Genomic DNA, 25330 nt, shown 5'->3' on the forward strand with positions numbered 1-25330 from the left:
TCGTGGCTGTCTCTCAGAGGTGTGCCCCAAACACCTTGCAGTGGGTGAGCAGGGGTCTGGTCACGGAGCCAATGGGGACAGTGCTGCCCCGCCAAGAGAGCTTCAGGGACCTCCCCGACCACTGCCGACTTCCATACATTCTTCCATCTTTTCTTCCATGGCAAACCTGCCATCATGGGCAGTGAACGCCTGCAGCCCGGTTATCAACCTCACCGCATCCTGTTTTTCCAGCTGCGCTCCTCCAAAACACATTGCCCATACTATTCATAAATCTAAAACATATTAGGCAGCTCAGGGCCACTCGCTGGGTGGCTCGGTGCACCCACATCTATAAACACAGCATTTCGAATCTCACAACCTACCCTAGGAAGCAGACAAATAGGATATGTTGAGTGCGAGATGAGTGTTATTTTTGTTGTTTCAGTCAATTTGAAACCCGCACATTGCTGGAGTTCTCTATCGGACGGAAAGTAGAAAAGATAAGAGAAAGAAAGAGAAGCTCCTTGCCCGAAAAAAAGGGATCCCCTTCTTTCTCACCACCTGCACTAACGTCTCAACTTATATCCGCCCATGCCTCGTCAGCCCGCCCGCCTGCACCTTATCGCTGTACACAAATGGCGCCCTCGGGGCCGGTGGGATGCCAGCCCTGTACTTCTCCCGACGGTCGTAGTAGACCCAGAGGAGATAGAATGCGTGGATCACGCCTGGGAACCACCTGTCGTGTTCTATTAGCAGCGTTTCTCTTCCATAACACCAACGAAGGTGATTTGAGGATGTGAGACATACAGCCAGATGGTGAGTAATATGTTGATGAGTAGATCCGCTCCACATCCTGCTATGAGAGCGACTCCGAGAGGAGGGACTGTGGCTTGTAGTTAGTACGGGGTTTCAATAGCGAGTTCGAGGAGTATAATCTGGAGCTGACCGAAGAAACTCAATATCGCAACGAGGATTCCCGCTGCGCCTTCCATTACTTTTGCGTTTTGAAATAACGGCACGTCTGTGTTTATGATGGTCCACTACGGATTGGTTTTGGGTTTACAGTGTTGCAAGAGGAGTGAACAGTCGAAACTCGAACTTATTCTTGCCATCTTCATGGATGGCAAAATGAAGATGGCAAGAGGGTATGACGTAGCGATGCACAGACCACTTTACCACCTTGCGCCTTCCTCACTGTAACACAGTCGGTGTTGGATGAATTTGGATTGCTGCATTCCCGAGCTGAATTGCTCATGTGACTTGAGTAGCCTTGGAGTGAAACGGGGCGAAATACTTGACAAGACATCTTGAATTGCCTCCTGAGCTCGCTTCCACATTTGGGCCGACAGCAGGCCAAAATGTTCTGGGCCCAAGAGACCACATCCCGGCGGCTTATGTTATATTTCGACCCATTTTGGTCAGGGGCTCGCCTCCGTAAAGAGGTGTCCGTGAAAGTGTCACAGATGATGTCGTGGTGCAGACATGGAATACTGGAGTGTTTGGTATTATGTACCTGCGAGCGCGCATGTGGAACCTGAGCACAGAATCTTGGTGGAGCAGAAAACGTCTCACCAGTCCCGCCACAGCGGGAGTCCTTGCCTGGTTTTGGAAATCGATGTCTCTGGACCCAACACACAGGTTGAGCGTTCGTCGCTGTGTGGTGTGCAACAAGAAAAGGGGACAGGAAGGGGCATAAAAGGGACGTATTGTACGAGTAGTGTATCTGTCAGCGCTCTCTTCCACCAATTTTTGCCCCTGTGGTCGAGGAATGAAAACCGACTCGCGCCCCACACCGCAATCCAATCCCCACGGTTACCGGATGCGCTTCCGAGTGCCGGGATGCGACCCATGACGACGGAAAAGGGCTGCCTTCGCCTCGAAAGCGAGAGGGAGCCCAGGAGGGAGTCCTAGAGCACGGGCGCGGACACGGTGTCGAGGAAGTGTCGTAGTTGATTGTTGATGAGACAAGAGTCTGGGCCACATCCACGACATCCCGAATCTGTCTTCGTATGATTCCTTTTTCTTTGGTGCGGCTGCGGATTGCTCAGCGAGTTCGGGGGCTCGGCTTGTTCGTTTTTTTGATCCGCCGTCTTGGCAGATGGGCAGTGTATTGATTCATGGGGCATATCTGCCAATGGACTCGTCGATGGCGCTTGCTAGTTGCGTCAATCACCGCGTCACGGTTCACCCCAAATGGGACAGGAATTGATGAGGGAACTTGATAGGCGATTGCGCGGATGGAAGCAGGGCCGAGCCGGCGGGACGTGTGTACCGTACCGTACCGGACACAGTACAAGTACACAGTTCGTCGGTATGGAAGCTCCACCAGATCCAAACCCCAAAAAAATCAACTGAAGCCCCTAGCAAGAGGCGATGAAGTCCCGATGTTGACTCAAGTGAATATGTTTTTGCCGACGAGAGATAGGGACTACACGGCCGCCATGGGTTGTTCCTTCGGCGAGCAGTCTTCGTCGTCGTCAACGGAAACCTTTTCAATACATGATACGAGGGGAAGCCACAAAACGCGCCGACCCACCCACCACAACGGTTGAGCACAGCGTGACATTGAAGTCCCTAAGAAACCATCCTTACACAGCTGGTGTCGAAATTCCGAAACAATACTGTGTAAACCCGAAAAAACAAGCTCACTGGGAAGGCATGAAGGAGTGTAATATTTAGAAGAAGAAAAAGAAGAGACGGCAGGAAAAGGGTGAGGTTACCGTTGACACGGGGCCAACCAGTCGACCAGTCAAACTAGTCCACACCTCTTGTCTCTGCGTTGACTTTTCTCAGTCATTTTTCCCTTCTCACGCGTGTCTCCAGTTTTGACACTTAACCCTTTCCCCTTTCGCCTCTCCACCAAACCCTCCTCCACTCCGCTCTTTCCTACTCTACCCTGTGCTTGCTCGCGTCGAGGAGGGAAAAAGAGGCTACAGAACTTCGAATTCATCCTTCGTAGCCCGGGAAAAGGAACGCGTTAAGCGTGTCTGCACCAACGTCGTTGCGAGGGCTCTGCATTTTTATTCGCCCGTTGTGGCTCTGGTCTGCTCCTGCCGCAAGGTACCTACATACAGTACGAAGCTTGGACCCGAACCCGTTCTCAGCTCCGCAATTCCTTGCAAGGGGCTGTAAAGAAAGTGGACTCGGTAAACTTCGTGGACCTTGCTCAGCAGTTCTGCTGCTGCTTCATTTTCCCGAAAACCCGCTGTTTGCTGCGGACGTCCACCGGGCGACAAAAACAAAACTAGGAAGGTAAGAGACTGCCGTCGACACCGCTCTCTCGGCATTGAACGTTCCGAGTGCCCTAGCTGACATTTTGTCTTCTTTCCCCTTCTCTCGCAGGCAGTATTCCCCCGGGTAGCCGCATCTCCCGCTTCTCTCGAATCCCTCGAACCAAAAGTTCGGCTTCCGAGCTCGAACGCTGTCGACCATCTCCTTCCCTTCCGTCGTCTCCCTTACTCTCTCTAGACCGCGGTCATGGCTACTCAACAGAACCCGCCGTTCAAGGTCGACCGATACGTCGTCGTACACGTTGCTACAACCTGTGATGAGCACGGCGTCTACGTGACCAAGGACTCGGCCGAGGTCATCGAGCTCGGCTGGATTTTGCTAGACGCAAACACACTCGACGAGGTAAGCCAAGCCGGCCCCTGAATATTTAAACAAAGATCCTGTTGGTTGCTCACCATCTCTCGCCTATAGCTTCACCGAGAGAGCGTGCTTGTCAAGCCCGTCAACACTCCTATTACGCCCCTTTGTAGTGAGTCCGCCTGGTTCTGTTTTTTCTTCGAAGCAACCCTTGACGCCCTATAAATCGTCATCGGCCAATTCGGTCCCCGGTACTCTCTCTAGCGAGTCGCCTTTAGCTGACCAATTCTCCCACAGCGAGCCTGACTACCCTAACGTGGGAGCATGTGCGGAACGCCGGGACGTTTAGGGACGCTATAAACCGCTTCGATGCCTTTGCCTCCGAGCACTTGACCTCGCAGAACCTCGACTTTGTCTTCGTCACTCTCGAGGCATGGGACCTACGTGTGCAGCTCCCCCGTGAGGCACGCGACAAGTCGGTCGTGCTTCCGCCTTACCTACAGCACTCTCGCGCCTTTGAGCTCCGTACCGAATACCAACGGTGGCAGCAGCACCACCCTGAGTCGCTGCCCTTCGGGCCCTCGTCGTTGGCCAACATCTGTGCCGCTCTGGAGGTTGAGGCTGTCCAGTCCAGTGCCCCCATCAAGCACAACCTGCCTTTCCACCTGCAGGCCCTGGCCCCGGCGTCGCCCCGTCGGGCTATGGAGGAGGCCGTGACGCTTGCTCGTGTGCTCCGCGGACTGATTCGAAAGTCTCAGCCACCCCATGAGCATCCGGATGTGCTCACCCGACCCATGGACGCTCGTGCCGATGTTCGTGCATTCCTCTCGGAACGGAGCAAGGTCCTTCACATGTCCGGCCTGCCCCACGACACCACCCAGTCGGAACTTGAGAGCTGGTTCACCCAATTCGGTGGTCGTCCGATTGCGTTCTGGACTCTTCGCACTCCGGAACAGCACAAGCCGACCGGCACCGGTTTTGCCGTCTTCTCGTCCCATGAAGAGGTTAGTACCAATCGATGCTCTAGCTCTGGAGTTTGGTTTCCGCGGCTCCTTGCTTGTTCTTCGTGTCGTCCCTAGCTGCTGACTAATTGTGATCAGGCCGCTGAGAGCCTGTGCATGAACGGCCGTGCTCTCAACGAGAAGGCCATCGAGGTCTCCCCATCGTCGAGCCGGGTTCTGGACCGGGCCTCTGAGATCCTGACACCCTTCCCACCTAGCAAGAACCGCCCTCGCCCCGGCGACTGGACCTGCCCGTCTTGCGGCTTCTCCAATTTCCAGCGCCGCACTGCGTGCTTCCGCTGCTCGTTCCCTGCCGTGACTGCCGGCCCTGCGGGCGAGATGGGTTATGGGTACGGGTACGCGCCTCCGGCTATGATGCCCCCGCCTCCTCACATGGGCCACCACGGCCACGGCGGCGGTGGTCACGGCCGCATGGGTGGCTCTGGGGTCGTACCGTTCCGTGCCGGTGACTGGAAGTGCGGAAACGAGGTCTGCGGCTACCATAACTTCGCTAAGAACGTCTGCTGCCTGCGCTGCGGTGCGAGCCGCGCCGGTGCTGCTGTAGTTGCCGACTCCGGCTACCCATCTCCCATGGACGGCCCTTCCTCGTATGGCATGGGACAGGGTAACATGGGTGGTAACCCCGGTGGTCCTGGCGGTCCTGGCGGCCCCTTTGGCTCTGGTGGCGGTAACTTCAACTCTGGCGGCCAGTATGGCCAGCACTTTGGTGGGCCCCCCAGCACCTATGCCCTTCCCTCCGGCCTCGGCGGTGGCGCTGCCCCGTACCCTCCGTTGAACACCCACTTCGGTCCTGCTCCGGGTTCTCACTCGGCCGGCCCCTTTGACAGCCGTGCCGCTGAGGCGGCTTTCCAATCGGCTGGTAACGGCCCTGCGTCTGCCGGCCCGAACAACAACAATAACAACAACTTTTACTCACAGGGCGAGACCGACCCCTTTGCCTTCCTCTCTTCGGGTATTGGTTCGCTCTCCGTTAGCAACCAGGATGCTCGTCAGAACGGTAGTGGCGCTCCCCAGAGCAAATCGCCCGCGTAAGCGAGTGGCATCGCTAGTGTCCTCATCGATGGTTAAGGTGAGGGAAGGGAGAGGGGGAGGGGACGACCTGTTGCTTCGAGGCTACCACAATTTTGTTTTGTGTGGTTCCGTCGCGCGTGGCTTTCTTTTTCGGCAAGGTTGGGGGCAAGGGGTTGGTGGGAATAGAGGATCTTTTGGGCCTTGGCAATAATTGCGGCAAATTTCGTCTGTTTCGTCATCAAAGGTGCGGGTTAATGGGATTTTTGGGAGAGATACCGCGGCCGGTCATTTACGGGGTTTATGTGGTGAATCTTGGGAGGTGTAAGGGGGGTTCGTCTGCTCGAGGCTTGCGGCGATCGATGGTTGGGACGGCGCGTTGGGGGGGTCAAAAAGTACAAAGGGCTGGAAAGACAAAAAAGAACATGCCATTCTTACACAATACGGGTTCCCTCGGGACGGGGTTTTCTTTTTCTCCGGGCCGACAACAATACATTGTACCTGACTCTCTTCTTTCCGGCATAGGGGGTCGCAATGTTTGGGAGTTCGGGGGCTGGGCACGGTGTGTTCTATATGCCTTACTCTCCCTCGCAGTCAGTCGTCTGGAGGCGCCCCCCCTTTCTCGCATACTTTCAACACACGCGCACGCATACGGTTGTCTTTCTTCCATCTTTTCCGATTCTTCTCCGACTTCGGGGCCTCGCAAGCAACAAATAGGCAACACACATCGATTTGAGTCAAGGTCAGGCATCATGGGTTGGGCGGGTTTGGTTCAGGATCTGGGCGGGGTGTTGGTCGGTTGGGGTAAGGCAAGGCAAGGACAAGGCAAGGCAAGGCAGGGTAGGACAGGACAGGGCGTGTGGGAAAAGAAGGAAGAAAGAGGACAGAGGGAAAGAAGGCGGCGTGCATAGCGAGGGAGTGTATAAGGGTTCTTTTATTTTTCTGGCCTTTTGGTGCTCGTGAGCGGATGGCGGCTGGAACTGTATCATGCCCTTTTTGGCCCTATTTCTGCTTGTTAATCTTGTCTTTCCCTCTTGTCCTCTTTCTCTTCTATCTCATTTCTTCCCTGTTTTACCCTTTTTTTCATTTCTGATTCTGTTGTTTCTCTCTCTCTTTGCTCTTGCTCTCCCGTTTTTTTTTCGTCCTATTCAACTAGTATGCTCTCAGATTGAGGTCTATTCTCTCGTTTCATAATTTGCTCACATACGGTACAAAAAAGTTTGCTCTCCGGCGGACTGGCAAGCGGGTGGGGGTCGGGGGTACAGCGGGAAAGTCAACCATTCGGGGGACCGGGGCGAAGGGGTGTTGTTGATTTCGGGCCTTTTCGGAGGAGGGGGATGGATGGATGGGATGCGTTGGTTGGTTGGGTTGATGCGCGCCGGCTTGGGGGGGATGGCCGTGTGGTCGGAGTGAAAGCGAAAGGGGAAAGGTGGTTGTTGATGTTACCCTTGATGTGTTTTTACCGTTTTTTTATTCCCAAACCTTTCTACCTTCGACGCCACATGTTCCCTACCCTCCTTAGGGACCAGAGAGGACCGTCTGTGCTGGACTTTGCTCTTTCATACGCTCAGGTGGGTTGAGTTGTATGCACACATACGCCCATGGATGTACACAGATGGGGGTGGACCGATACTTGAAGCTCCCTCCTATCCCCCACGGCATACAGGCACGATGGCTGACTTGTTTGGGAACGTCCCCATCTCGTCCAAGAAAAAAAAATCTAGCCCCCTTTCCTTTAGTTGTCGAGACCGGGCCTGTAAGTTATGGTTCTCGAGACGCGTTACTCTCCCCTGTAGCTCGGTTCATCGGCATAGATTAGTTCAAGGTGTAGATGACGGTGGGTTTAAATATCTTCGCCTAATTTAATCAACTATGTTTGCTAGTCCCATGTCTTTAATTTGGTTGTGGGGGGTGTCAGAAATTGAGGCAAGAGGCTGAGGCAAGAAGTTGAGGCAAGAAGGCAGTATATAAGGAAGGTCCACGGTCCTGGTTTCCAACATCAAAAGGAAATCACGAGGATCACACCTGCCGGTAGTGTAGTGGTTAAGAACTGTGTACCTCGTTTGGTCACCGCCCAGGGTGAAATCACCCCCCTGGGTGATGCGGCTGACCACAGTTCTTTTTTTCGAGTCCTGTTCGTGTCACTTTTTTCTTTTGGCTTTTTTTGCTTTTCTCAATATAAGGTGTTTGCAAGATATATTACTGCCTGGTTATACCTGATAATCAACGCCCCGCCTCTAGTTAATATCGAATATTAATCAACACATAAGGGGTGTAAAGGTAGGATTGCGAGGCTGGTTTGTGATGTTGTATTCTGCTTGTGCTAAACCGTCTGTATTAGACTCTAGGTAACCAGGTAACATATTCAGTTTCAGGCCCCGCAGTTGGTTACGATATCACGCGCCGGGGGGAGAACATTATGATATTCAGTGTAGGGGAACTACACTGTGATTCACTTTGCGTACTCGGTCCGAGATGACTTGATCAATGTGAATTTCGCAAGCAACTATCTGTGTGGTATGCTACAGTGTCTTCTTCATGACAAACTAAACTCCTGTGAGCCTGGAGACTGTCCGCTTCTCTCACTATCCCCATATCATGAGGATTATCCCAGAGTATTAGAATCCAGCCGTTTCTCTTCCCATGCCTTTGTTCCCGAGCAAAGAACAACAAACCCCAACCATACGCCAGGCAATTCAGCCTTGTTGGGAAAGTCGCCCCAACACCGAGCGTAGGAAAAATAAAAGACAGCAAAGTGCAGGATGAAGAAAAACAGAAACAAGGGGGAAGAAGAAGAAACAATAAAAGGAAAAACAAAACAAAAGAAAAAAAGAACCCCTGATCCAGCCTACCAAGGCCGGTACCAATCCCGCAACTTCATGATTTTCTGCTCTTCAGCCGACTCACCCGGGTCCATGGACTCCGAGTCCTCCTGATCTTGGCCCTGATCTTGATCCTGGGAACTGCCAGGCACGACGGCGAGCTCGCTCATAAGCAAGTTAATACCCGCAACGTCTTCAAAGCCTTGAACCGGAAGTTGGATGCCTGGGGCGGCGTTGACATTGGCTCCATCATCGTCATCGTCGACGTCATCATCGTCATCTTCGTCGTCTGGGCCGTTCATGTGCATGTCTGCGTCGGCATCCGCGTCGGCTTCAGCTTCGTCCTCTGCGTTGGTGTTGTCGATGACAATCTCTCCCTCGTCAGGGCTCCCAAGGACGACGGGCAAGTCATACACAGTGTTGTGTTGCGACCACTCCTCGTAGGTCGCGTACCCGTCATACTCTCCCTCGGGATCGTCGTCATAGGAATCCTCTTCATCTTCGCTATTTTCGTCATCCCCATCCTCATCATCATCATTGCCACCCCCATCTCCCTGCCCTCCATTATTGGCCTGAACCCCAACCGTTTGACCCTGATGACCACCACCCCCCGCCGTGCCCTCCTCAATTCCATCCTCCGAATACGGCATCTCAGCCAGCGCAAGCAACATATCATCCACATCCATCGCCGTAGCAGTGGCAGGCGTGTAGTAGGTGGTGCGCATCTCGGGCGCGACGTCGTAGATGCTGACGGGGAACAGGTTGACCGCGCTGCTGACGCGCACGGGGTAGTTGCCGAAGATGTCGTCTTCGTCGTCGGAGTCGGGGCCGGAGGAGTCGGTCGCGTCGTCGTATTCGGTTTCGAGCTCGGATTCGGCTTCTTCGGCGTTGTTGTTGTTGCCGGTGGTGGGTTGGTCTTCTAGGGCTGGGCCGGTGATTTGCAGGTGGGGGTGGTGGAGGTTGTGGTATTGGGTTTGGGACAGCGGCTGCTGGGTAGCCTGGGCTTGGGGGTTGTTGTCGTGCGCGCCGTGCTGTTGGTTGTGGGTTTGGTTGTTGGGGCCGTCACCCTCGTCGTTGGAGCCTAGATCGGAGTCTTCACGGTAGGGTCGGCGCGGGCCGAAGGAGCGGAAGATGCGGTTCACTTCGGTCTCGGGAATGGCATCGAGGATGAGGTCCTCGTCGGGGATGTCGGAGAGATTGTCCGAGTCGTGGTCTTGAGCCGGAGCCGGGCCATCAATGTCCATTGCATCCGGACCATGAGTCTCAGCCAGCTCCTCGTCTGTGAACCGATCGTCGGAAGAGATTGGACGAGGTTTGAACTTGGGTTGTTCAGTCTGGGATTCGGACTTGGGCTTGGGCCTGTGCTGGAGCGTAGGCTCAGGGATGGGCTCGGGTTTGGGCTTGATATAACGACGGGAAGCAAGCCGGAGCGGTCGGACGTGGTTGAATTGGTGGAGGTGGGAATCCAAGTCCGCATTCGACGGAGCCTTTACCATGTACTTGGTCTTGATCTTCTTGGTAGCCAGCTCCTGGCTCGTGAGCTTCGCCAGGCGAGCCCAAGCCACGCTCTGGTGCCACCGCGCAAGGTCGAGCTCGTTGAGTCCTTCCATTTCCTCCTGCTCTGCCTCGAGGATCATGGCCTTCTCCTCCTCCGTGAGCGTGTCCCACCGCGCCTTGCGGGCATGCTTGGGCTGCCAGTTGCTCGGATTAAACGGCACATTACCGCAGCCGGAATGGATCAGTTCATGCCGGAGCGGCTTCCAGGTTTTGGTGACCTCGGGGAGCTCGTCGTCGCTCATGTACATCTCGTCCAGCGACGGCACCAGCGAATTACCCGTGTCAAAGTCGACGTGACCGTAGATCATCATCTCCTCCACGCACTGGTCGTAGCCAAGCTGACGGCGGGCACACTCCAGCGGGATCAGCTCGTCGAGCCGCATCAGATGATCTTTGCCGACGCCCCAGCCCTCCAAGTGGAGGGTGCCGAGTCGGTCGAGCTCGTGGCCGGTCATGGCTACCAGGTTCTCGTCCTGGATCTGGGCGGCGCCGACGTCGTAGCGGAGTTTGAGCTGGCGGATCTCGGCCGCGGAGCGGTACTTTTTGTTGCGGAGGAGCGCCCACAGAGGGGATAGTCCGCGCTGGCCGAGCATGAGGCGCATGAGCATGGACGACTGCGGGCCGAAGGTCGGGTGGTTGAAGGCCAGCACGAGCTTGACCATGAACATCTGGGCGATATACAGGTCCTCATCGGTAAAAAAGTCCGGGTTGTTCAGGAACATGACACGCACCCGGCTCGCCGAGGCGTCCATGATCAGCCAGATCTTCTTGAGCGTGACGTGCGAGCCCTTGGGCATGCGGTGGCCCATTCTCGCGAGGCACGCCAGGATGTCGCGGACGCGGATCTCGCGGTTCACCACCATCTGGAGCCATAGCAGGCCTGGGATCAAGCGGACTCGCCCCCGTATCTCGTTGAGTTCATCCTGGCCCCGGTATCTGGCCTGGCCCCACTGCGGCTCGCTGAGCGCCTGGTCGGCGTGGGTGACGGTGCGCTGGGACGGGTCTCGGATGAAAGAGTCTTTGTAGACGGGGCTGGAGAAGATTCGGGCTCCGGTGGGCGCCATGTGACCGGCCATGGCGAAGACGAAGTTGCGCATGTTCTGGTCGACGATGGCGTGGAAACGCTTGCTGATGCTGTATAAGGTGACGATGTCCTTTGGCCGCATATGCTTGCAGACTTCGATGATGAGGTCGGTGCAGTTGCATAGTGAACCAAAGAGGTCGAAGCGGTCCTGACGTACGGGCGGGGGTACCCCTTCTCGCCAGGCGAGGGCGGCCTTGGTGATCATCCGCTGTCGCTGGCGGGCGATTTGGCGGAACTCGGCTAGGAGGACTACATTGAGGTTATCCACACGCACATCCTTGCCCACCTCCTTGATCATCGACCGCCAGTACATCTCAAACTCTTCCTCTGCGGCGTCATCCTCATCTTCATCTTCGTCCTCGTCCTCATACTCCTCTTCCATCTTATCAGCTCCATAGTCGTAGACCTTGTGTGTGTTCGAGTCGAACAGTTTGCTTCGTTTGAACGAGTGAGAGAACATCGGTTGGGTAGTGTTCATGTTCTCAATGGTCATGTCGACAAAGGGTTGGATCCCCTGTGACTCGATTTCCTCGCGAGTGGCGTTTCGTCGAGCAGCTTGCGCGATGGCTAGCCGACGACGGGCCTCTTCGAGGGTGCCCACGCCGACTTGGTTAGCCGACATGTTGGGCAGACACTGCTTAGCCGACGGGTCTCGTGGATTCGAATGAAGCCAGACTGAAAAGTCGAGTACTTTGAGTTAACGCGGTAGAAGGGAATAAAAGAAAGGAATGAGTTGGTGCATTTGCTGTGGACGGCAACTTGTAGACCATAGGTTGTTGACAAAGGCCCCAAGTAGTTTGAAAGGAATGTGAGAAATCTGGTGTGAGAAAGTCGAAAAAGTCGAAACTCATGTGTGCCCGGATTAAATATGGCCAACATTATTACGTGTTGTGTAAAATTCTTGTACGTGTGCGGACTGGCAGGCACGGAAGTTCGCTTTAGCCCTCTGGTATTGTTGTGATTGAGTGCTTCCCCTATTGTTGTTATTCAACAATAGCATCCACAATAGAACTCAATAGAGCTCAAGAGAGCTCGGAATGGAAAAGAACAATCCTAGCCAACCACAATACATCGGATGAACCCACACATAGGGCAACCGGTTGCACGATAGGGCGGAAGGCCTTTTGTTCGGCATTCCTGGGGAAGCTCATAGGGTGGAGGGATGGTACCTTGAGAAGTTCATAGACCGGGCAGATGACGCTCATGAGGTCGCCGTACTTTTACCCTTTAGACAATAGGAAGGAGCCAAAACAAGACAGAGAGAAACCGCCCATGTGAGACAAACGAAACACATAATTCAAGGAATGTTCGGACTTGCATCCGCTGGCCACTAGCCTTCGCCGGAAACACGTTCTCATTTTCAAGAATACCGAGTGCTACCTGGCAAACGTGACTGATTGCTTCTGTACCGTCTTTGCTGTACCTCCTGTTGTGACCACTTCACTGCCTACTGGTTTTAGTTCTGCTGCTCTCTCCATGCCCTTCTGGTGGTCATATACGAAAACCGGTTTTCTTCCCTCCAGGACGTCTCCTCTGCCGCCGCTTGAGGCTCGGGCTCGGGCTCATTTTCAGTCGCAGCAGGATCAGGCTCGGGCTCGTCTCCGGTCGCAGCAGGTACGGCCGTGGGCTCGGTGTTTGTCACCTCAGACGGACCGAGAGCTGTCGATGGGCGAGAGGCTGACCTTGATCGAGTTCCGGATCCACTCCCGCGTCCTGACCTTTGCGACGACCGTCGCGACCCCGGTTTCTTTCCATCCCCCTTCTAGTTGGACGCGCCCATTTCGTTCATCGGCAACTCGACGTCGTCCTGGTTGACAATGGAATTCGCAACCTTCCAGATCTGAAGCAGGTTGTCTTCCGCCGCACTGCAGACCAGCCACGGGTCGTTGAGGTTCCAGCTAAAGTCGGCCAGGTGATTGGTGTGCCCACCGTGCATAAACAGCAACTCCGGCGGGCCGTCCTCCTGGTCCTCCGGAAGCTGCTCCTCGCCCGCGCGGCTGAGGTCCCAGAAGAGGACCCGCCTGTCGTAGCCACCAGACCCCAGAATACCAATGTCCGAGGGGTGCCACGAGAGTGAGGTGACGGCGTCAACGTGGCCCTCGAGCGTGTGGATCTTCTGCTTCAGGTTACGCATATCCCAAATACCAATCGTCTTGTCGGCGGACGCAGTGGCGATCAAGAACTCGGTCCGTGGGTTGAAAGAGAGAGCGTTGATCGCATCGCTGTGGCCATCGCGAGCGACAACAGCCGCCTTCGTGGTGTCGGAGCGCCGGACGTCGATAATTTGAAGCGTCAGGTCGTCCGACACGGTACCGATCCAGTGCTTGACCATTGGGTGGTACTGCACATCGTTGACAATATGGCTGTGGTGCGTGTATTTACGCGAAGGCTTGAGTGTCTTACCCGTGCCCTGGAGAGTATTGAGATCCCTACGATTCACGTTTAGCATTTCAAGGATCCCCTCTCAAAAATGTTAGTCGTCAATACGTACCAAAGGAGGACCGTCTTATCCTCACTACCAGATGCCAGATGGCCAGCCTCGTGTGGGTTCCAGCTCAGGCCGAAGCCCTCCTCCTTGTGACCAATGAGCTCGACTTGGGGGTTAGGGGTGCCCGTGGGCGTCAGGCTGTGCTTGGTGCGGTCGAAGATGAGAACCTTGCCGTCAACGGCAAGCGTCGCAATGATGTCAGGATTCTGAGGTTGGTAGCGGGCCTTGTTGACCTCGCCTGGGTGGTCGATCTTCTGTGTGATGTTGAACTTGATAACCGGAGGCTCGCCTGAGGAGGTCTTCCCATAGCCCCCGATCTCCCCGCGATCCTCATCATAGTCGCGAGGGTTGGGGTCAACAAATTTCGGAAGCTCAAGTTCGGCGATCTGGAGATAGTTGGGCTTTCCCTCGGCAGTGTGCGTCCCAATTAGTAGCCTGTGGACTGTGTGGTTCTTGTCGGGCACATCCTTAATGTCGGGAAACCACTGGGTGGTAAGTGTTGGCCACTCCAAAGCAGTGCTTCAACGTTGGTCAGCTTTGATTCCCCACGGAAAAGACCGAACCTAACGGACCTCAGAATCATATCATAGAGGAAAGGGCTATTCTTCTTCCATGTCTTATACTCTGGAAGAAAAATTAGCGATGGGTCTAATATCGGACTGAGATGAATGGATACGTACCTTCGTTGATCAACCTCTGCTCTTGATCGGCATCGTCCTGGTCCTCCATGCTGACTACACACAGGAAGAATTAGCTCCCTGTGCAAAACATTCAGGTAGAAAAATGAATAGTAGAATTATCGATTGATAAAAAACCAGGAGGCATACTGTCAACGTCGTCCACCGCTTCACCGGGCGCCATGATGGGTGAATGAAAAGATAGGTGATGGATTTTCAGTGCGGTGGCGGGCCGGATGGCAACCGAAATTCTATTGGGAAAGGATTGTTCCGTGAAAGATGTAGGGGTAGATGAAAGTGGAAGAATGAGATTTTTCGGGTTTTGTTCAGGTACTCTGGTGCTGCAGGAAGCGCGCCGTACAAGACGCGACGTGATCTTGAGTTAATTGACCTTGCCTGCCCGCGCCTGCACTGTAAAGACCGCCTTACTGGAATGGGATTAGTGGAGAATGGAAGCTATGGAACAGCACTGGCCACGTGATCATGCCCGGCTTGCCCAGCACGGACCCACTAACTAACGACCTCACAGGTCCTCAATGCCCGATTGCTGCCGACGTGTCTGATGGACGGTGCAGACCTCAAAACGGCTAGAAAGAAGTCGATCATCTCCACACCAATTCTTGGCTGCAACCTTGATCAAAGTACATCGTCCTCCTGCTTTCCATGTACCTGAGCAACATACATCGCAATAGATAAACGAAGACATTGATTCAACATAATTCGCAACATCACAACCGCAAGTACGATATATCGTAATAGGGCTTCAATAAAACACATGACTCCTAGTATTGCGATCGTGAATCAATGCTTTGGCGTGACGCGTTGGTTACGATGGGTAATTGGGTAGGTAGGTACATGAGGAGCAGAAGAAGAGGGACTTGAATCGAGACTGAGGCTAAGAGTTGGTGTGGAGGTCTCTAGCCGTTTTGAGGTCTGCACCGTCACAATAGACAGGCTGCACCGTCCATTTAGACACATCGATTGCTGCGCCTTTGCTGCACTGAGGGCCTCAGTGCGGCGGGGGCACGCATTTCGATGTCTGCCGACTGGTGGGGCTCACGGCTACGGGCTGTGGTACCGTAGTGGGGGCCTCCGGCCAGCAGTCACCGGCAGGGCCTAACTTCCAGTCTCGGGCGAAAGCAGAACCTCCATCCTCCTACAAAGCGGAAGACCGCATCACGAAGGACATTGGTTTCGGGATTTCCTGTCTGACCTTTTTTCGCGCCATTACTACCTCTACGAAACCTCCGTTTCTAGCACGCCTTTCGAGCCCGGGGTGGATTGGGTGCGATATTCTAGCTCTGGGAGTATCGCCTGCTTTGTTTTCTTCTCTTTCGCCCCTTGTTTCGTTTTCAAAGTCTCAGAGAAAGACCGGCCGTTTTTATTCAGCGCCGGCAATCGTATATCTTTTTTTCTAGGCCCTCTCCGCGCCGTTAAGATCTCTCGTCATTGAATTGAGGCATCGAATTCCGTGGGCCAACCGTGACCCCGAAGGACGGACCGAATTCTCAAACCTCCAACCGCTTGATTTGAGTTACGCTGCCTCGCGCACCTTGTATCCATCATGGGGTTCGTGTTCCTCGATTGACTTCGAAGCGTTGGCAAATTGCTAACTGGCTGCAGTGTTCCCAAGTTCTTCCGATGGCTCTCGGAGCGCTACCCAGCCATCTCCCAGTTGATCGCCGAGAACCGGATCCCCGAGTTCGACTGCCTTTACGTGCGCGAATATCCCTCCTAGTGGTTGAACTAGCAATCCTCTCATTGTGCTGACTGAGGTCTGTAGCTGGATATGAACGGTATCATTCACAACTGTACCCACAAAGATTCCGACGATGTGCAATTTCGACTCAGCGAGGAGGAGATGTTCATCGCCATTTTCAACTACATCGAACATCTCTTCGGGAAAATCAAACCCAAGAAGCTATTCTTCATGGCCATCGATGGCGTTGCCCCGCGCGCCAAGATGAACCAGCAACGTGCTCGTCGTTTCCGGACGGCCCTGGATGCCGAAAAGGCGCGCGATAAGGCCATCAAGGAGGGCAAGGAGCTGCCCAAGGAAGAGCCGTTTGATAGCAACTGCATCACGCCAGGTGGGATTCCGTAATTTTGGGTTGGCGGTTTGCCCGCGCTAATTTCTTGTTTGCAGGGACCGAGTTCATGGCAAAGCTGACGCAGCAGCTCAAGTACTTCATCAACAAAAAAGTCTCGGAGGATAGGGACTGGCAGTCTCCCGAGATTGTGCTTTCCGGCCATGAAGTGCCCGGAGAAGGCGAGCACAAAATTATGGAGTACATCCGGAACGCCCGCGCCCAGCCGGACTACAACCCCAACGTTCGCCATTGTTTGTACGGTCTCGATGCGGATCTGATTATGTTGGGGCTTTTGAGCCACGACCCACACTTCTGTCTCCTCCGCGAGGAGGTCACGTTCGGACGCCAGTCTAAGAACAAGTCGAAAGAGTTGGAACACCAAAACTTCTATCTGATGCACTTATGTATCGTTCGAGAGTATTTGGAGCTTGAGTTCCAAGACTTGAAAAAGGAGGGGGCCTTGCCTTTCCCATTCGACATGGAAAAGGTGATTGACGACTTCATTCTCATGGCCTTTTTTGTCGGCAACGATTTTCTGCCGAATTTGCCACACCTTCACATCAACGAGGGTGCCTTGAGCACCATGTTCAGGATATACAAGGTTGTCCTGCCGACGTGTGACGGCTACATCAACGAGAATGGAACGGTGAACCTGCACCGCCTTGGCCGTCTCCTCGATGAGCTTGGAAAGGAGGAGTACCGCTTCTTCGAGCACGAGAATGAGGATGCTAGCTGGCTGCGTGGGAAGCGAATGCTCGAGAACGATGAGACGGAGAAGCTTCGGGCGAAAGCCAAGGGCAAGCTCATTGTTAGCACCGGCCAAAAGGCCATCTGGAAACAGAAAATTCGCAAGTTCCTTACCAGCCGCACGTCCGAGTCCCTCGATCTAGGCTCAAAACTCAACGCCGAGGACCGCAAGTTTGTCCAGGACCTTGCTGAAGCGGCCCATCTTGAATGGGCCACAAAACCGGACGACGAGGGGCACCGCCATCTGATCCTGTCCTACCCCCCACAGGACGAGGAGGATGAAGAGGATGAAGAGTCGCAATCGGCAGTGTTGCGTATCGTGAAAAGATATGACAATGCACAGGTTCTAGACCTCACGGCGGCCGACGCCCAGGCTGCGATGGATGCCAAGTACAAAGAGAAATTCGAGGAATGGAAGGACGAGTACTACTTCCAAAAGTTTGAGGACTGGACAAAAGAGAACAAGGAGGAGGAGCTCCGGAAGCTAACGGAGAACTACGTCCAAGGCCTGCAATGGGTGCTTTACTACTACTACCGTGGAATCGCGTCATGGCCCTGGTTCTACCGGTATCACTATTCGCCCATGATTTCGGACGTCATGAAGGGCCTGAACGCGGATCTCAACTTCAAGCTTGGCCAGCCATTCAGGCCGAACGAACAACTCATGGGTGTGCTGCCGGACCGCAGTAAAAAGATCGTCCCCACGGTGTACTGGGAACTCATGACGGATGCCAATTCACCCATCATCGATTTCTACCCTAGGGATTTCGAATTGGACATGAACGGCAAAAAGATGGACTGGGAAGCTGTTGTCAAGATCCCGTTCATCGACGAGAAGCGGTTGTTGGCGGCCATGAAGCCCAAGGATGCGCTTCTGTCCGACGACCAAAAGGCGCGTAACGATTTCGGGGTTGCCTTGAAGTTCACGTACTCGGAAGACATGAATTTTGTGTACCCATCCCCGCTAGTCGATGTTTTCCCACCCATCGCTCACTGCCACTGCGTGGAGAACATCTTTGACCTGCCGCCCGTTGAAGGACTGGAATACCGCGCTGGCCTGACGGATGGTGCGTTGCTCAACATCGAGGCGTTGGCCGGGTTCCCCAGTTTGGCGACGCTGCCATACGTCGCAAGCCTGGGTTTCCACGGTGTCAATGTTTTCCAGCAGGACAGCCGCAACGAGAGCATGGTTGTCAACTTGCTGGACACAGAACTGCGGACGAATGTGGAGTCGGCGAAGGTCAAGCTTGGCCAACGCTGCTTTGTTGGCTTCCCGTTTTTGCAGGAGGCCAAGATCGTCAAGGTCTCTGACGAGCTGTTTGACTACACGCTTGCGGAAGATGGTAGCGGGCAGGTCATCCCCCAGAACCATTCACACCGTGAGATCGAGGACTGGAGCAAGAAGGCGGACAGGATTGAGAATTTCTACAGCAAGCGGCTGGGTATCTTGATTGGCCCTGTCGAGTCGCTCGTTTCCGTTCACATGCTCAAGGGTCTGATCAAGACCAACGAGGGCGCCACGATCAAGGAATATGGCGAGATTCCCGGTATGGAGACTGAGTACGCCTCCCAGATCATCGTGGATGAAGTGGTCAATGAGGACGAGCGTTTTATTGAGAGGGCAGCTCTGCCGGTCGAGGTTGAATTTCCTCTCAACTCCGTCGGCTTCTTCCTCGGCGACTTCAACTACGGCCAGCCTTTCGAGGTTGGTGGTCACTCGAGTGGCAAGCTCACGATCTGGTTGGCCGTTCAGGACAAAAAGGTCGTCCAGGAGAAGGGCGAGACTATATTTGCGAAGAAAATCATCCACGATGCGGAAAGGGGCATGCACTACTTGCCGTCCTACATGGTCGCGAAACAGCTCGACTTGCATCCACTGACGCTAAGCAAGATCACTTCGTCCTACTTCATCCGGACCCTGGGGGATCTCCGTGTCAATCTCGGACTGAATCTCAAGTTCGAGGGGAGGAAACAAAAGGTGCTCGGGTACTCCCGCAAGTCCCAGACTGGCTGGGAGTTTAGCCCCGCTGCAGTCCACCTGATCGTGGAGTATATGACACGGTTCCCCGACTTCTTCGCTGGTGTCAAGCGGAACCCTTCGAGCGCCGAGCTCACCGAGAGCGATCTCTGGGCCGATGCTACCGCTGGGTCTACCCGCGTTAAGGAGATCGGTGCTTGGCTCAAGACTCTCAAGACCAGCTCCATGGAACGTGTCCCTCTCGATGCTGAACAGCTCGACTCCGATGTGGTCATGCGGCTCGCTACCGAGGCCGACAACCTGCAGCTGAGCGCCATCCCGGCCACTCCCAAGAAGATGAACGGTGTGCCACGCAACGCTCTCATGCGTCCCGAAGATGCGGAGCACCGCCTCGGCAACCAGGACTTCTCACTCGGCGATCGCGTGGCGTATGTCGCCTCCACCGGCAAAGTCCCTATTGCGTTCCACGGTACCGTCGTTGGCATCAGCCGCACCCCAACCGCCAAGCTCCTCGACGTCGTCTTCGACGTCACCTTCATGAGCGGCACCACCCTCGGCGACCGGTGCCCGCCGTTCCGCGGGCAGACTGTCCCTTCGACTACGCTCCTCAACTTGACCCACCACCAGGTTGTCGCCGACTCCAAGGCTCAAGTGGCCCGCCAGCCCGTCAGCCCTTCGGTCACGACGCTCACGGCCCACGGCGGCTACCACATGAATGGCAAGCGTTACACCGATGCCTCAGCCCCGCCCCCCTTGCAAGGCAGCTGGCGCGGCGCAGTGAACGGCGGCGGCCGTGGTGGTCGAGGCGGCGGTGGACAGCGTGGTGCGATCCAGGGTAACCTCCCGTATCGTCCGCACCATCAAACCCAGGGCGGCGACGGGTTCCAGCAGAACGGCCAAGGCCGGGGCCGTGGCGGAGGAGGTGGCCAGTTTAGGGGTGGACGCGGTGGTGGTGGTAACGGAAATGGCGGTTCTGGTATCTACGGCGCTGTGCCACCGCCGGCGAGCTTGGATGCGCCGAGCCGTGGTGGACGGGGTCGTGGACGCGGTGGGAGGGGTCGTGGTGGTGGTGATGGACAGGGGTTTAGAGGACGTGGAGGTGGTGGAAGGGGTGTCGCGCAACAGCCGGCGGCTTTGCAAGGTTAGGTACTGTTTGCGTAGGCCAAGGAAGCGGAGTGTTGAAGGGTTGTGATGTGGGTTTGGGGGCTCTGTCTGGATAAGGTAATGATAGATGATGACAACGGGCCATGGGCGATATATGTTACGGGTATATGAGCGGAATGGTTTGAAAGTCATCCCAAGCTGACTTGTAGCGTGGGGTGTGCGCGCTGGACTTTCTTGCCCGCTGTACAGACGGACTATACGTCAATGTAAAACCTGAAACTCAGCGAATCCATTTCCAAAGACCACAAAGTGCGAATGCATTCCCGTATCTAATGCTGGTTGAACACAGCATGCTTTTAAAGCTTCCTGTTTATAGATGGTATCTAACGCCCAACACCTCTCCTTCGCCCGCACGCCCATTCTACCCTCCTCTTATTTCCCCGCTTTCTTCTCCTCCGTAGCCTTCTTCTTCTTAATCGCCGGCAGGGTAAACTTCTTGCTAAGGTTGTTGCGCAGCGTCTTCCAGTTCCACAGGTCGACGTCCTGGTTCCACGTAAGCAGACCAACCCACGGCTGTACGTTGTAGTGTAGCCGCAGCACGACATCGTCCTGCTCGGCTAGCTTGCCGCTCGGGTGGGTGATCTGGTACTTGGGGCGTTGGTTCTTGAGGGTGAGTTTGCCGCTGTGGTACGGATGTTAGTTCACCTGTAGATACCTCTTCACGGGATAATGGGGGACGGGGGAGTGGGGGACGAACCGGCTGGGATCGATACTCTTGCCCTCGGCGCTACGGCGCAGCTTCTTCATGGCCACGGGCCCTAGGTTCGCGAGGTGGTCGGAGCTCGGGGCCGTGATGATGCTGTCCCAGATGACGGCCTGGTTGGTGGCGTTCTGGCCGGACCCCGACGAGCCACCGGCGGAAGGCCACTCAGCGGTCACATAGACGAAGAGCTGCTTGGTGTTCCAGGTGAAGAGCGAGGAGAGATCGGCGTCGAGAGAGAATTTGATGATGGCGTATTCTTCTTTTTTGGAGGAGTAGTAGTGTGGCCGGCCGCGGACGCTGTTGAGGGGGGGTGGGTAGGTTAGTTAGGTTGAGGTTTATGGAGCGGCACGAATGGCTCTTGAGGTGATGATGGTGGGAGGGAATGGGCGTACACTTGGACATTGGTTGCCTTGAGGACGCCTACGCTTGGGGTACGCGGCGAGAAAAGGTCGGAAAAGGCGATGACGGCGGCAACGGCAAATACTACGGTGGTGAAGTAGCCGAAGGTGTTCTGGAGACGGACGACGGAGGAGTACATGGCGGGCGATGGGTTGGGGCCGTTGCGCCCTTGATTTTCAGGGATTGAGAGTTAGATCGAATTGGGCTCCCAATTGGCGGGGAGAAACAGCCGGCGTCACCTCGACCGTGTCATGGGCTAGTTGGCGTGGGAAGTAGTATCGCGAAGCTCGCGACTCGTTGGTAGGAACAGCCCCCAATGCTGGTGGTGATAGCGATAAGTAAACGAAAGGCCAGATCGTTGTTGCGTGCATACATCACACCGTGTACGTATGCATCAATCGAGGTTACGGTTCTCCACGCAAGCTTGGCAAGCACCCCAGATTGCAGCTCGGCAATTCACTACGCTAGGGTTAGGGTTGGCCGATCGTTTGGCCTAGAACCCGATCTGGGTGGGTTGCCTGTGATGTCAGTCGTGCCGAAGCCAGCTGCCCACCTGTTGCTACACTTGATCGACGCTCTGCTCATGCACGCAAGCCACCGCTTGCTCCGCCGCTCTCGCCCAACTCTCCAGCTCGGACGACACGCAATCCACCACCAACACAAGCCGGGCAACCGCACGATGCGAATATCATAGCTGCCAAAATGGGTGCCAGTGACTCGAAACTTGTCTTCAAAAAGGGCATCTTTCGGCTCTCGGAAGAACGGCGCATTGCGGCGAGCGATGCTTACTGGGCCTCGGTCAGTTGTCGTCGTCGTCCCTGTTTAAGGAGTTCGTCCCTAACCGTAGATGTCGCCGGCCAAACAGTTCTGGGAGTTGCCCGAATCCTCCGAGGATATCTTTAGCCTCTTTGCCCCCGCCGATGTGCGCCGCACCCGTGACAATGCGCTCGAGAATCTCGAAAGTCTGATCCGGACTACGACGGACCGCCTGTTCATGCTCCGCCATCACCCCTCGTTTCCCGATCCCGAGCTAGCTCCCGACCGAGAGGTCCTGAATTGTATTAGGGTTCTGACCCGGGTGCTTCCATTTGTCTACGAAAAGGAGTCGCTGCAGCAATGGGAAGAGGAGCTCTTTTGGACTTCGAGGCGCAAGCCTACCAGGAAGTCTTCCATCGCGAACGAGGTGCTCTTCGACGGAGCCCAGGACCCACAAACCAAACCGCCCGCAGAGGAATTCGAGGACGCGAAACCGCTCGCCGAAGAGCTCATTGACACCCTGCTCGATCTCCTCTTCTTCTCCGATCTCACCGTGCCTAAGGCCCCGCAGGGCAAACCCAAGGTTACCTACGCCATCTGGCAGAGCGGCGTGGGGTGCAACACGTCGATTCCCACCACGCGGGAGCATGAGAGCAACCGATGCGAGATCCTGCGACTGCTCCTGACTCTGGCGAGCCATAGCATGTACTTGTCGCCGAATGTCCTGCCGCAGCAGGGGACCAAGGCACTCACCTACATATGCTCCAATTCGGACAAGCAGGTCGTGCTCTCAGTTCTGTGTTCCTTGCTAAACACGGTAAGCCATATTCCTCCTTCTCTCTCTCTCATAGGTATGTAGCAAGCTGCTGACCCACACAGACCCTCAAATACAACCCGGCGAGCTGGCGAGTTCCGTACAATGCGTTGGTCTTTAAAGATCCCAAAGAGAATTTGGTCACCTACACGCTGCAGCTCCTGCTGGTGGTCTTGCTCTACCCCATCCCAGAGCAAAATGGAGTCACTCCCTCCAAGAACTACTATCGCCACTTTCTCGGCCGCCTACACCGACCGCAGGACTTCCAGTTCGTCGTGGACGGCATGACACGGATCCTGAACCAGCCGCTACAGTCCAACTCTTCCTACATACCCGGAGCACAGTCGTCGATCCGATTTTCTCCCGAGATCATAATGTTGTTTTGGGAGGTCACGCAGTGCAACAAGCGGTTCCGATCTTTCATTGTCGACACGGAGAGGGCGCACGACTTCATCGTGCTCATTCTTTTCTACGCGCTCGAGTACAAGAATGATGCCTCGAAACAAGGGGTTGTCAGAATGTGCGCCTTTCTGCTGCAGACCCTGAGCGTCGAGAAGAACTTTGGGGTGAACCTGAACAAGTCGTTTGACGCGCAAGACACCTTGCCAGCTGCCATCCGCATTGCTGGGTTTAGAGGCACATATGGTGACTACCTCATTCAGGTTCGTGGTCGTGGGATAGTTGATGGCGTTTCTACCGAATACTAACGGAGTAGTTAGTCCATCTACGGACTCATCACGACAAGTCAGGGGAAGTTGACTGCCATTTACCCCGCTCTCCTGGCGGTCATTAACAACATTGCGGCATACCTTGAAGGCCTGAGTGGGCCGACGTGCTCCAAGATTATGCAGTTGTACAACTCGATGTCTTCGCCTTCGTTTCTACTTGCGAACGAGTCCAACCACAGCCTGTTACAGTCTCTACTGGAGGCTATCAATGCTATTGTTGAACACAAGTACAACAGTAGGTGACCGGATATCTCCGCCACAAAACCGACGCTAACGAACGGACAGGAAACCCCCAGTTTATCTTCGCCATAATGAAGAACAAGAAACGGTTTGAAGCGTTGCGCTCTCTGACGCTGGAAAGTGGGCAAGCGGAGATAGAACGCCGCAACCGCCGCAGAAAGGACAGCAACGCGTCCCACGACCCATTGGAGCCAAACTCGACCCGAAGTTCGATCGAGAGCATCAGGAGCCCGACAGCACCGCTACGAGCGCCAACCCTGGATAATGTTCCGGAAGAAGACGGCACCTTTGCCATCGGCGAGGACGACGACGACGATAGCGACGACGACGAAGAAGCACGGCCGACACCGGCTGCGTCCAGTCCCAGCGACAATCCCTCGGCCGCTTCATCGGTTGCGTCTGTGGCCGACGACGACGTGCCAAGACAGCTTCAGGGAATGTCAGAGAAGGCACGCGGGAAGATGCCAGCCGGGGCGAGCAACTTTTCTCGCCAAAACAGCACAACCAGCCTCAGCAGCCCCGTCGCGGGCCAATCGTCGAGTGGCCTATTCGAGCCATCCGCCCATTGGATAGATAGCTGGCTGCCCGAGTTACCGCTTCATACCATCTTGACCGTCCTCCAGCAACTGACGGTGCTCCTCCCGCGTCAGGTCTTGTCCGCGGACGCGCCCACGGCCACAACCCTAGCGAAGATCCGCGAGGTACAGCTGGTCGGGGTCGAGCCGTCACCGGTACGAGTGCATTCGTTTGAGTGGTCACCTCTGGCATTAGGGTGGTACGAGTCGCTCCTCTGGGGGTTCATTTTCGCCAGCGAGATGCAGGTGGCCAAGGGCACGGTGGGGGTGTGGAACACGACGCAGATCAAGCTGTTCAGGGTCCAGGAAACGGCGGCGCAGGGGCCGTCGCTGACGTCCCCGCGTGGGGCTGTTGATGCGGTCGGCAGCAATATTGTGTCGCGGATTGGGGCGATGAACTTGAGAGGGGGGAACCATAACAACAACACCAGCAACGGCAACAACAACCCCACGGGGCCAGCCGTGGGAGGGATGGGGACGGGGACAGCGCCGTCGATACAGGACGCTTAGAATGTGTCATTGTGGGTTCGGCGCTGGGGTTAGGGTTGAACGGGTGTCACCACATGGGACGGGCCAGTTACAACTGATGATACCGAAGGCATCAGTAAATATTGAGCGGGTTTGAGAGCTACCTTACCGATGCCACAGATGGGAGGTATATAAGCACACCCGTACCGGCGGAGCACAAGAATCTCCTGCCTCGCGATCAGCGGCCACGCATGTGGGCAGGTGTTTGAATGAGATGGGTCGGGAGGAATGGAAGCCCGGAGGGTACGAGAAGACTCCCCTCTTTCGGTAGCGTACACAGGTCCGGTAGATATTCGTAATCAAGAATTTGTCTTTTTTCTCTCTCACTCGCGCAGCATTCCGGCTGTAGTTTTTCGGCGCGTATTGTAACCTTCGACAGAAAT

The 25330-nt window shown here is 55.2% G+C and overlaps 7 protein-coding genes across 7 annotated transcripts; 3 read left to right on the plus strand and 4 right to left on the minus strand.

Moving 5' to 3' along the window:
* Positions 1 to 558: 558 nt before the first annotated feature.
* On the minus strand, positions 559 to 971 carry C8A04DRAFT_30055 (uncharacterized protein; the record flags this gene model as incomplete). The annotated part of the gene is made up of 3 exons (XM_062781238.1): positions 559 to 715; positions 787 to 862; positions 926 to 971. The coding sequence occupies 3 exons, from the start codon at positions 969 to 971 to the stop codon at positions 559 to 561; spliced, it is 279 nt and encodes a 92-aa protein (XP_062635634.1).
* Positions 972 to 3456: 2485 nt separating this feature from the next.
* C8A04DRAFT_13356 (uncharacterized protein) lies at positions 3457 to 5621 on the plus strand (the record flags this gene model as incomplete). Its single annotated transcript, XM_062777676.1, has 4 exons — positions 3457 to 3612; positions 3682 to 3739; positions 3865 to 4571; positions 4668 to 5621. 4 exons carry the CDS (start codon positions 3457 to 3459, stop codon positions 5619 to 5621), a joined length of 1875 nt encoding a protein of 624 aa, XP_062635635.1.
* Positions 5622 to 8445: 2824 nt separating this feature from the next.
* C8A04DRAFT_13379 (uncharacterized protein) lies at positions 8446 to 11682 on the minus strand (the record flags this gene model as incomplete). The annotated part of the gene is made up of 3 exons (XM_062777683.1): positions 8446 to 8969; positions 9027 to 9698; positions 9831 to 11682. 3 exons carry the CDS (start codon positions 11680 to 11682, stop codon positions 8446 to 8448), a joined length of 3048 nt encoding a protein of 1015 aa, XP_062635636.1.
* Positions 11683 to 12822: 1140 nt separating this feature from the next.
* On the minus strand, positions 12823 to 14409 carry C8A04DRAFT_30058 (WD40-repeat-containing domain protein; the record flags this gene model as incomplete). The annotated part of the gene is made up of 5 exons (XM_062781239.1): positions 12823 to 13489; positions 13552 to 14067; positions 14121 to 14172; positions 14229 to 14282; positions 14376 to 14409. The coding sequence occupies 5 exons, from the start codon at positions 14407 to 14409 to the stop codon at positions 12823 to 12825; spliced, it is 1323 nt and encodes a 440-aa protein (XP_062635637.1).
* Positions 14410 to 15789: 1380 nt separating this feature from the next.
* On the plus strand, positions 15790 to 20186 carry C8A04DRAFT_30059 (XRN 5'-3' exonuclease N-terminus-domain-containing protein; the record flags this gene model as incomplete). The annotated part of the gene is made up of 4 exons (XM_062781240.1): positions 15790 to 15794; positions 15849 to 15942; positions 16009 to 16315; positions 16372 to 20186. The coding sequence occupies 4 exons, from the start codon at positions 15790 to 15792 to the stop codon at positions 20184 to 20186; spliced, it is 4221 nt and encodes a 1406-aa protein (XP_062635638.1).
* Positions 20187 to 20576: 390 nt separating this feature from the next.
* C8A04DRAFT_38373 (signal peptidase complex subunit SPC3) lies at positions 20577 to 21445 on the minus strand (the record flags this gene model as incomplete). Its single annotated transcript, XM_062784213.1, has 3 exons — positions 20577 to 20826; positions 20902 to 21204; positions 21300 to 21445. 3 exons carry the CDS (start codon positions 21443 to 21445, stop codon positions 20577 to 20579), a joined length of 699 nt encoding a protein of 232 aa, XP_062635639.1.
* A 563-nt stretch (positions 21446 to 22008) lies between these two features.
* C8A04DRAFT_38374 (high-temperature-induced dauer-formation protein-domain-containing protein) lies at positions 22009 to 25082 on the plus strand (the record flags this gene model as incomplete). Its single annotated transcript, XM_062784214.1, has 6 exons — positions 22009 to 22104; positions 22172 to 22879; positions 22942 to 23538; positions 23596 to 23839; positions 23890 to 24881; positions 25068 to 25082. The coding sequence occupies 6 exons, from the start codon at positions 22009 to 22011 to the stop codon at positions 25080 to 25082; spliced, it is 2652 nt and encodes an 883-aa protein (XP_062635640.1).
* Between the last annotated feature and the right edge of the window lie 248 nt (positions 25083 to 25330).

Source organism: Dichotomopilus funicola, assembly GCF_033296635.1.
Source record: "Dichotomopilus funicola strain CBS 141.50 unplaced genomic scaffold C8A04scaffold_46, whole genome shotgun sequence".
Taxonomy (NCBI): Eukaryota; Fungi; Ascomycota; class Sordariomycetes; order Sordariales; family Chaetomiaceae; genus Dichotomopilus; species Dichotomopilus funicola.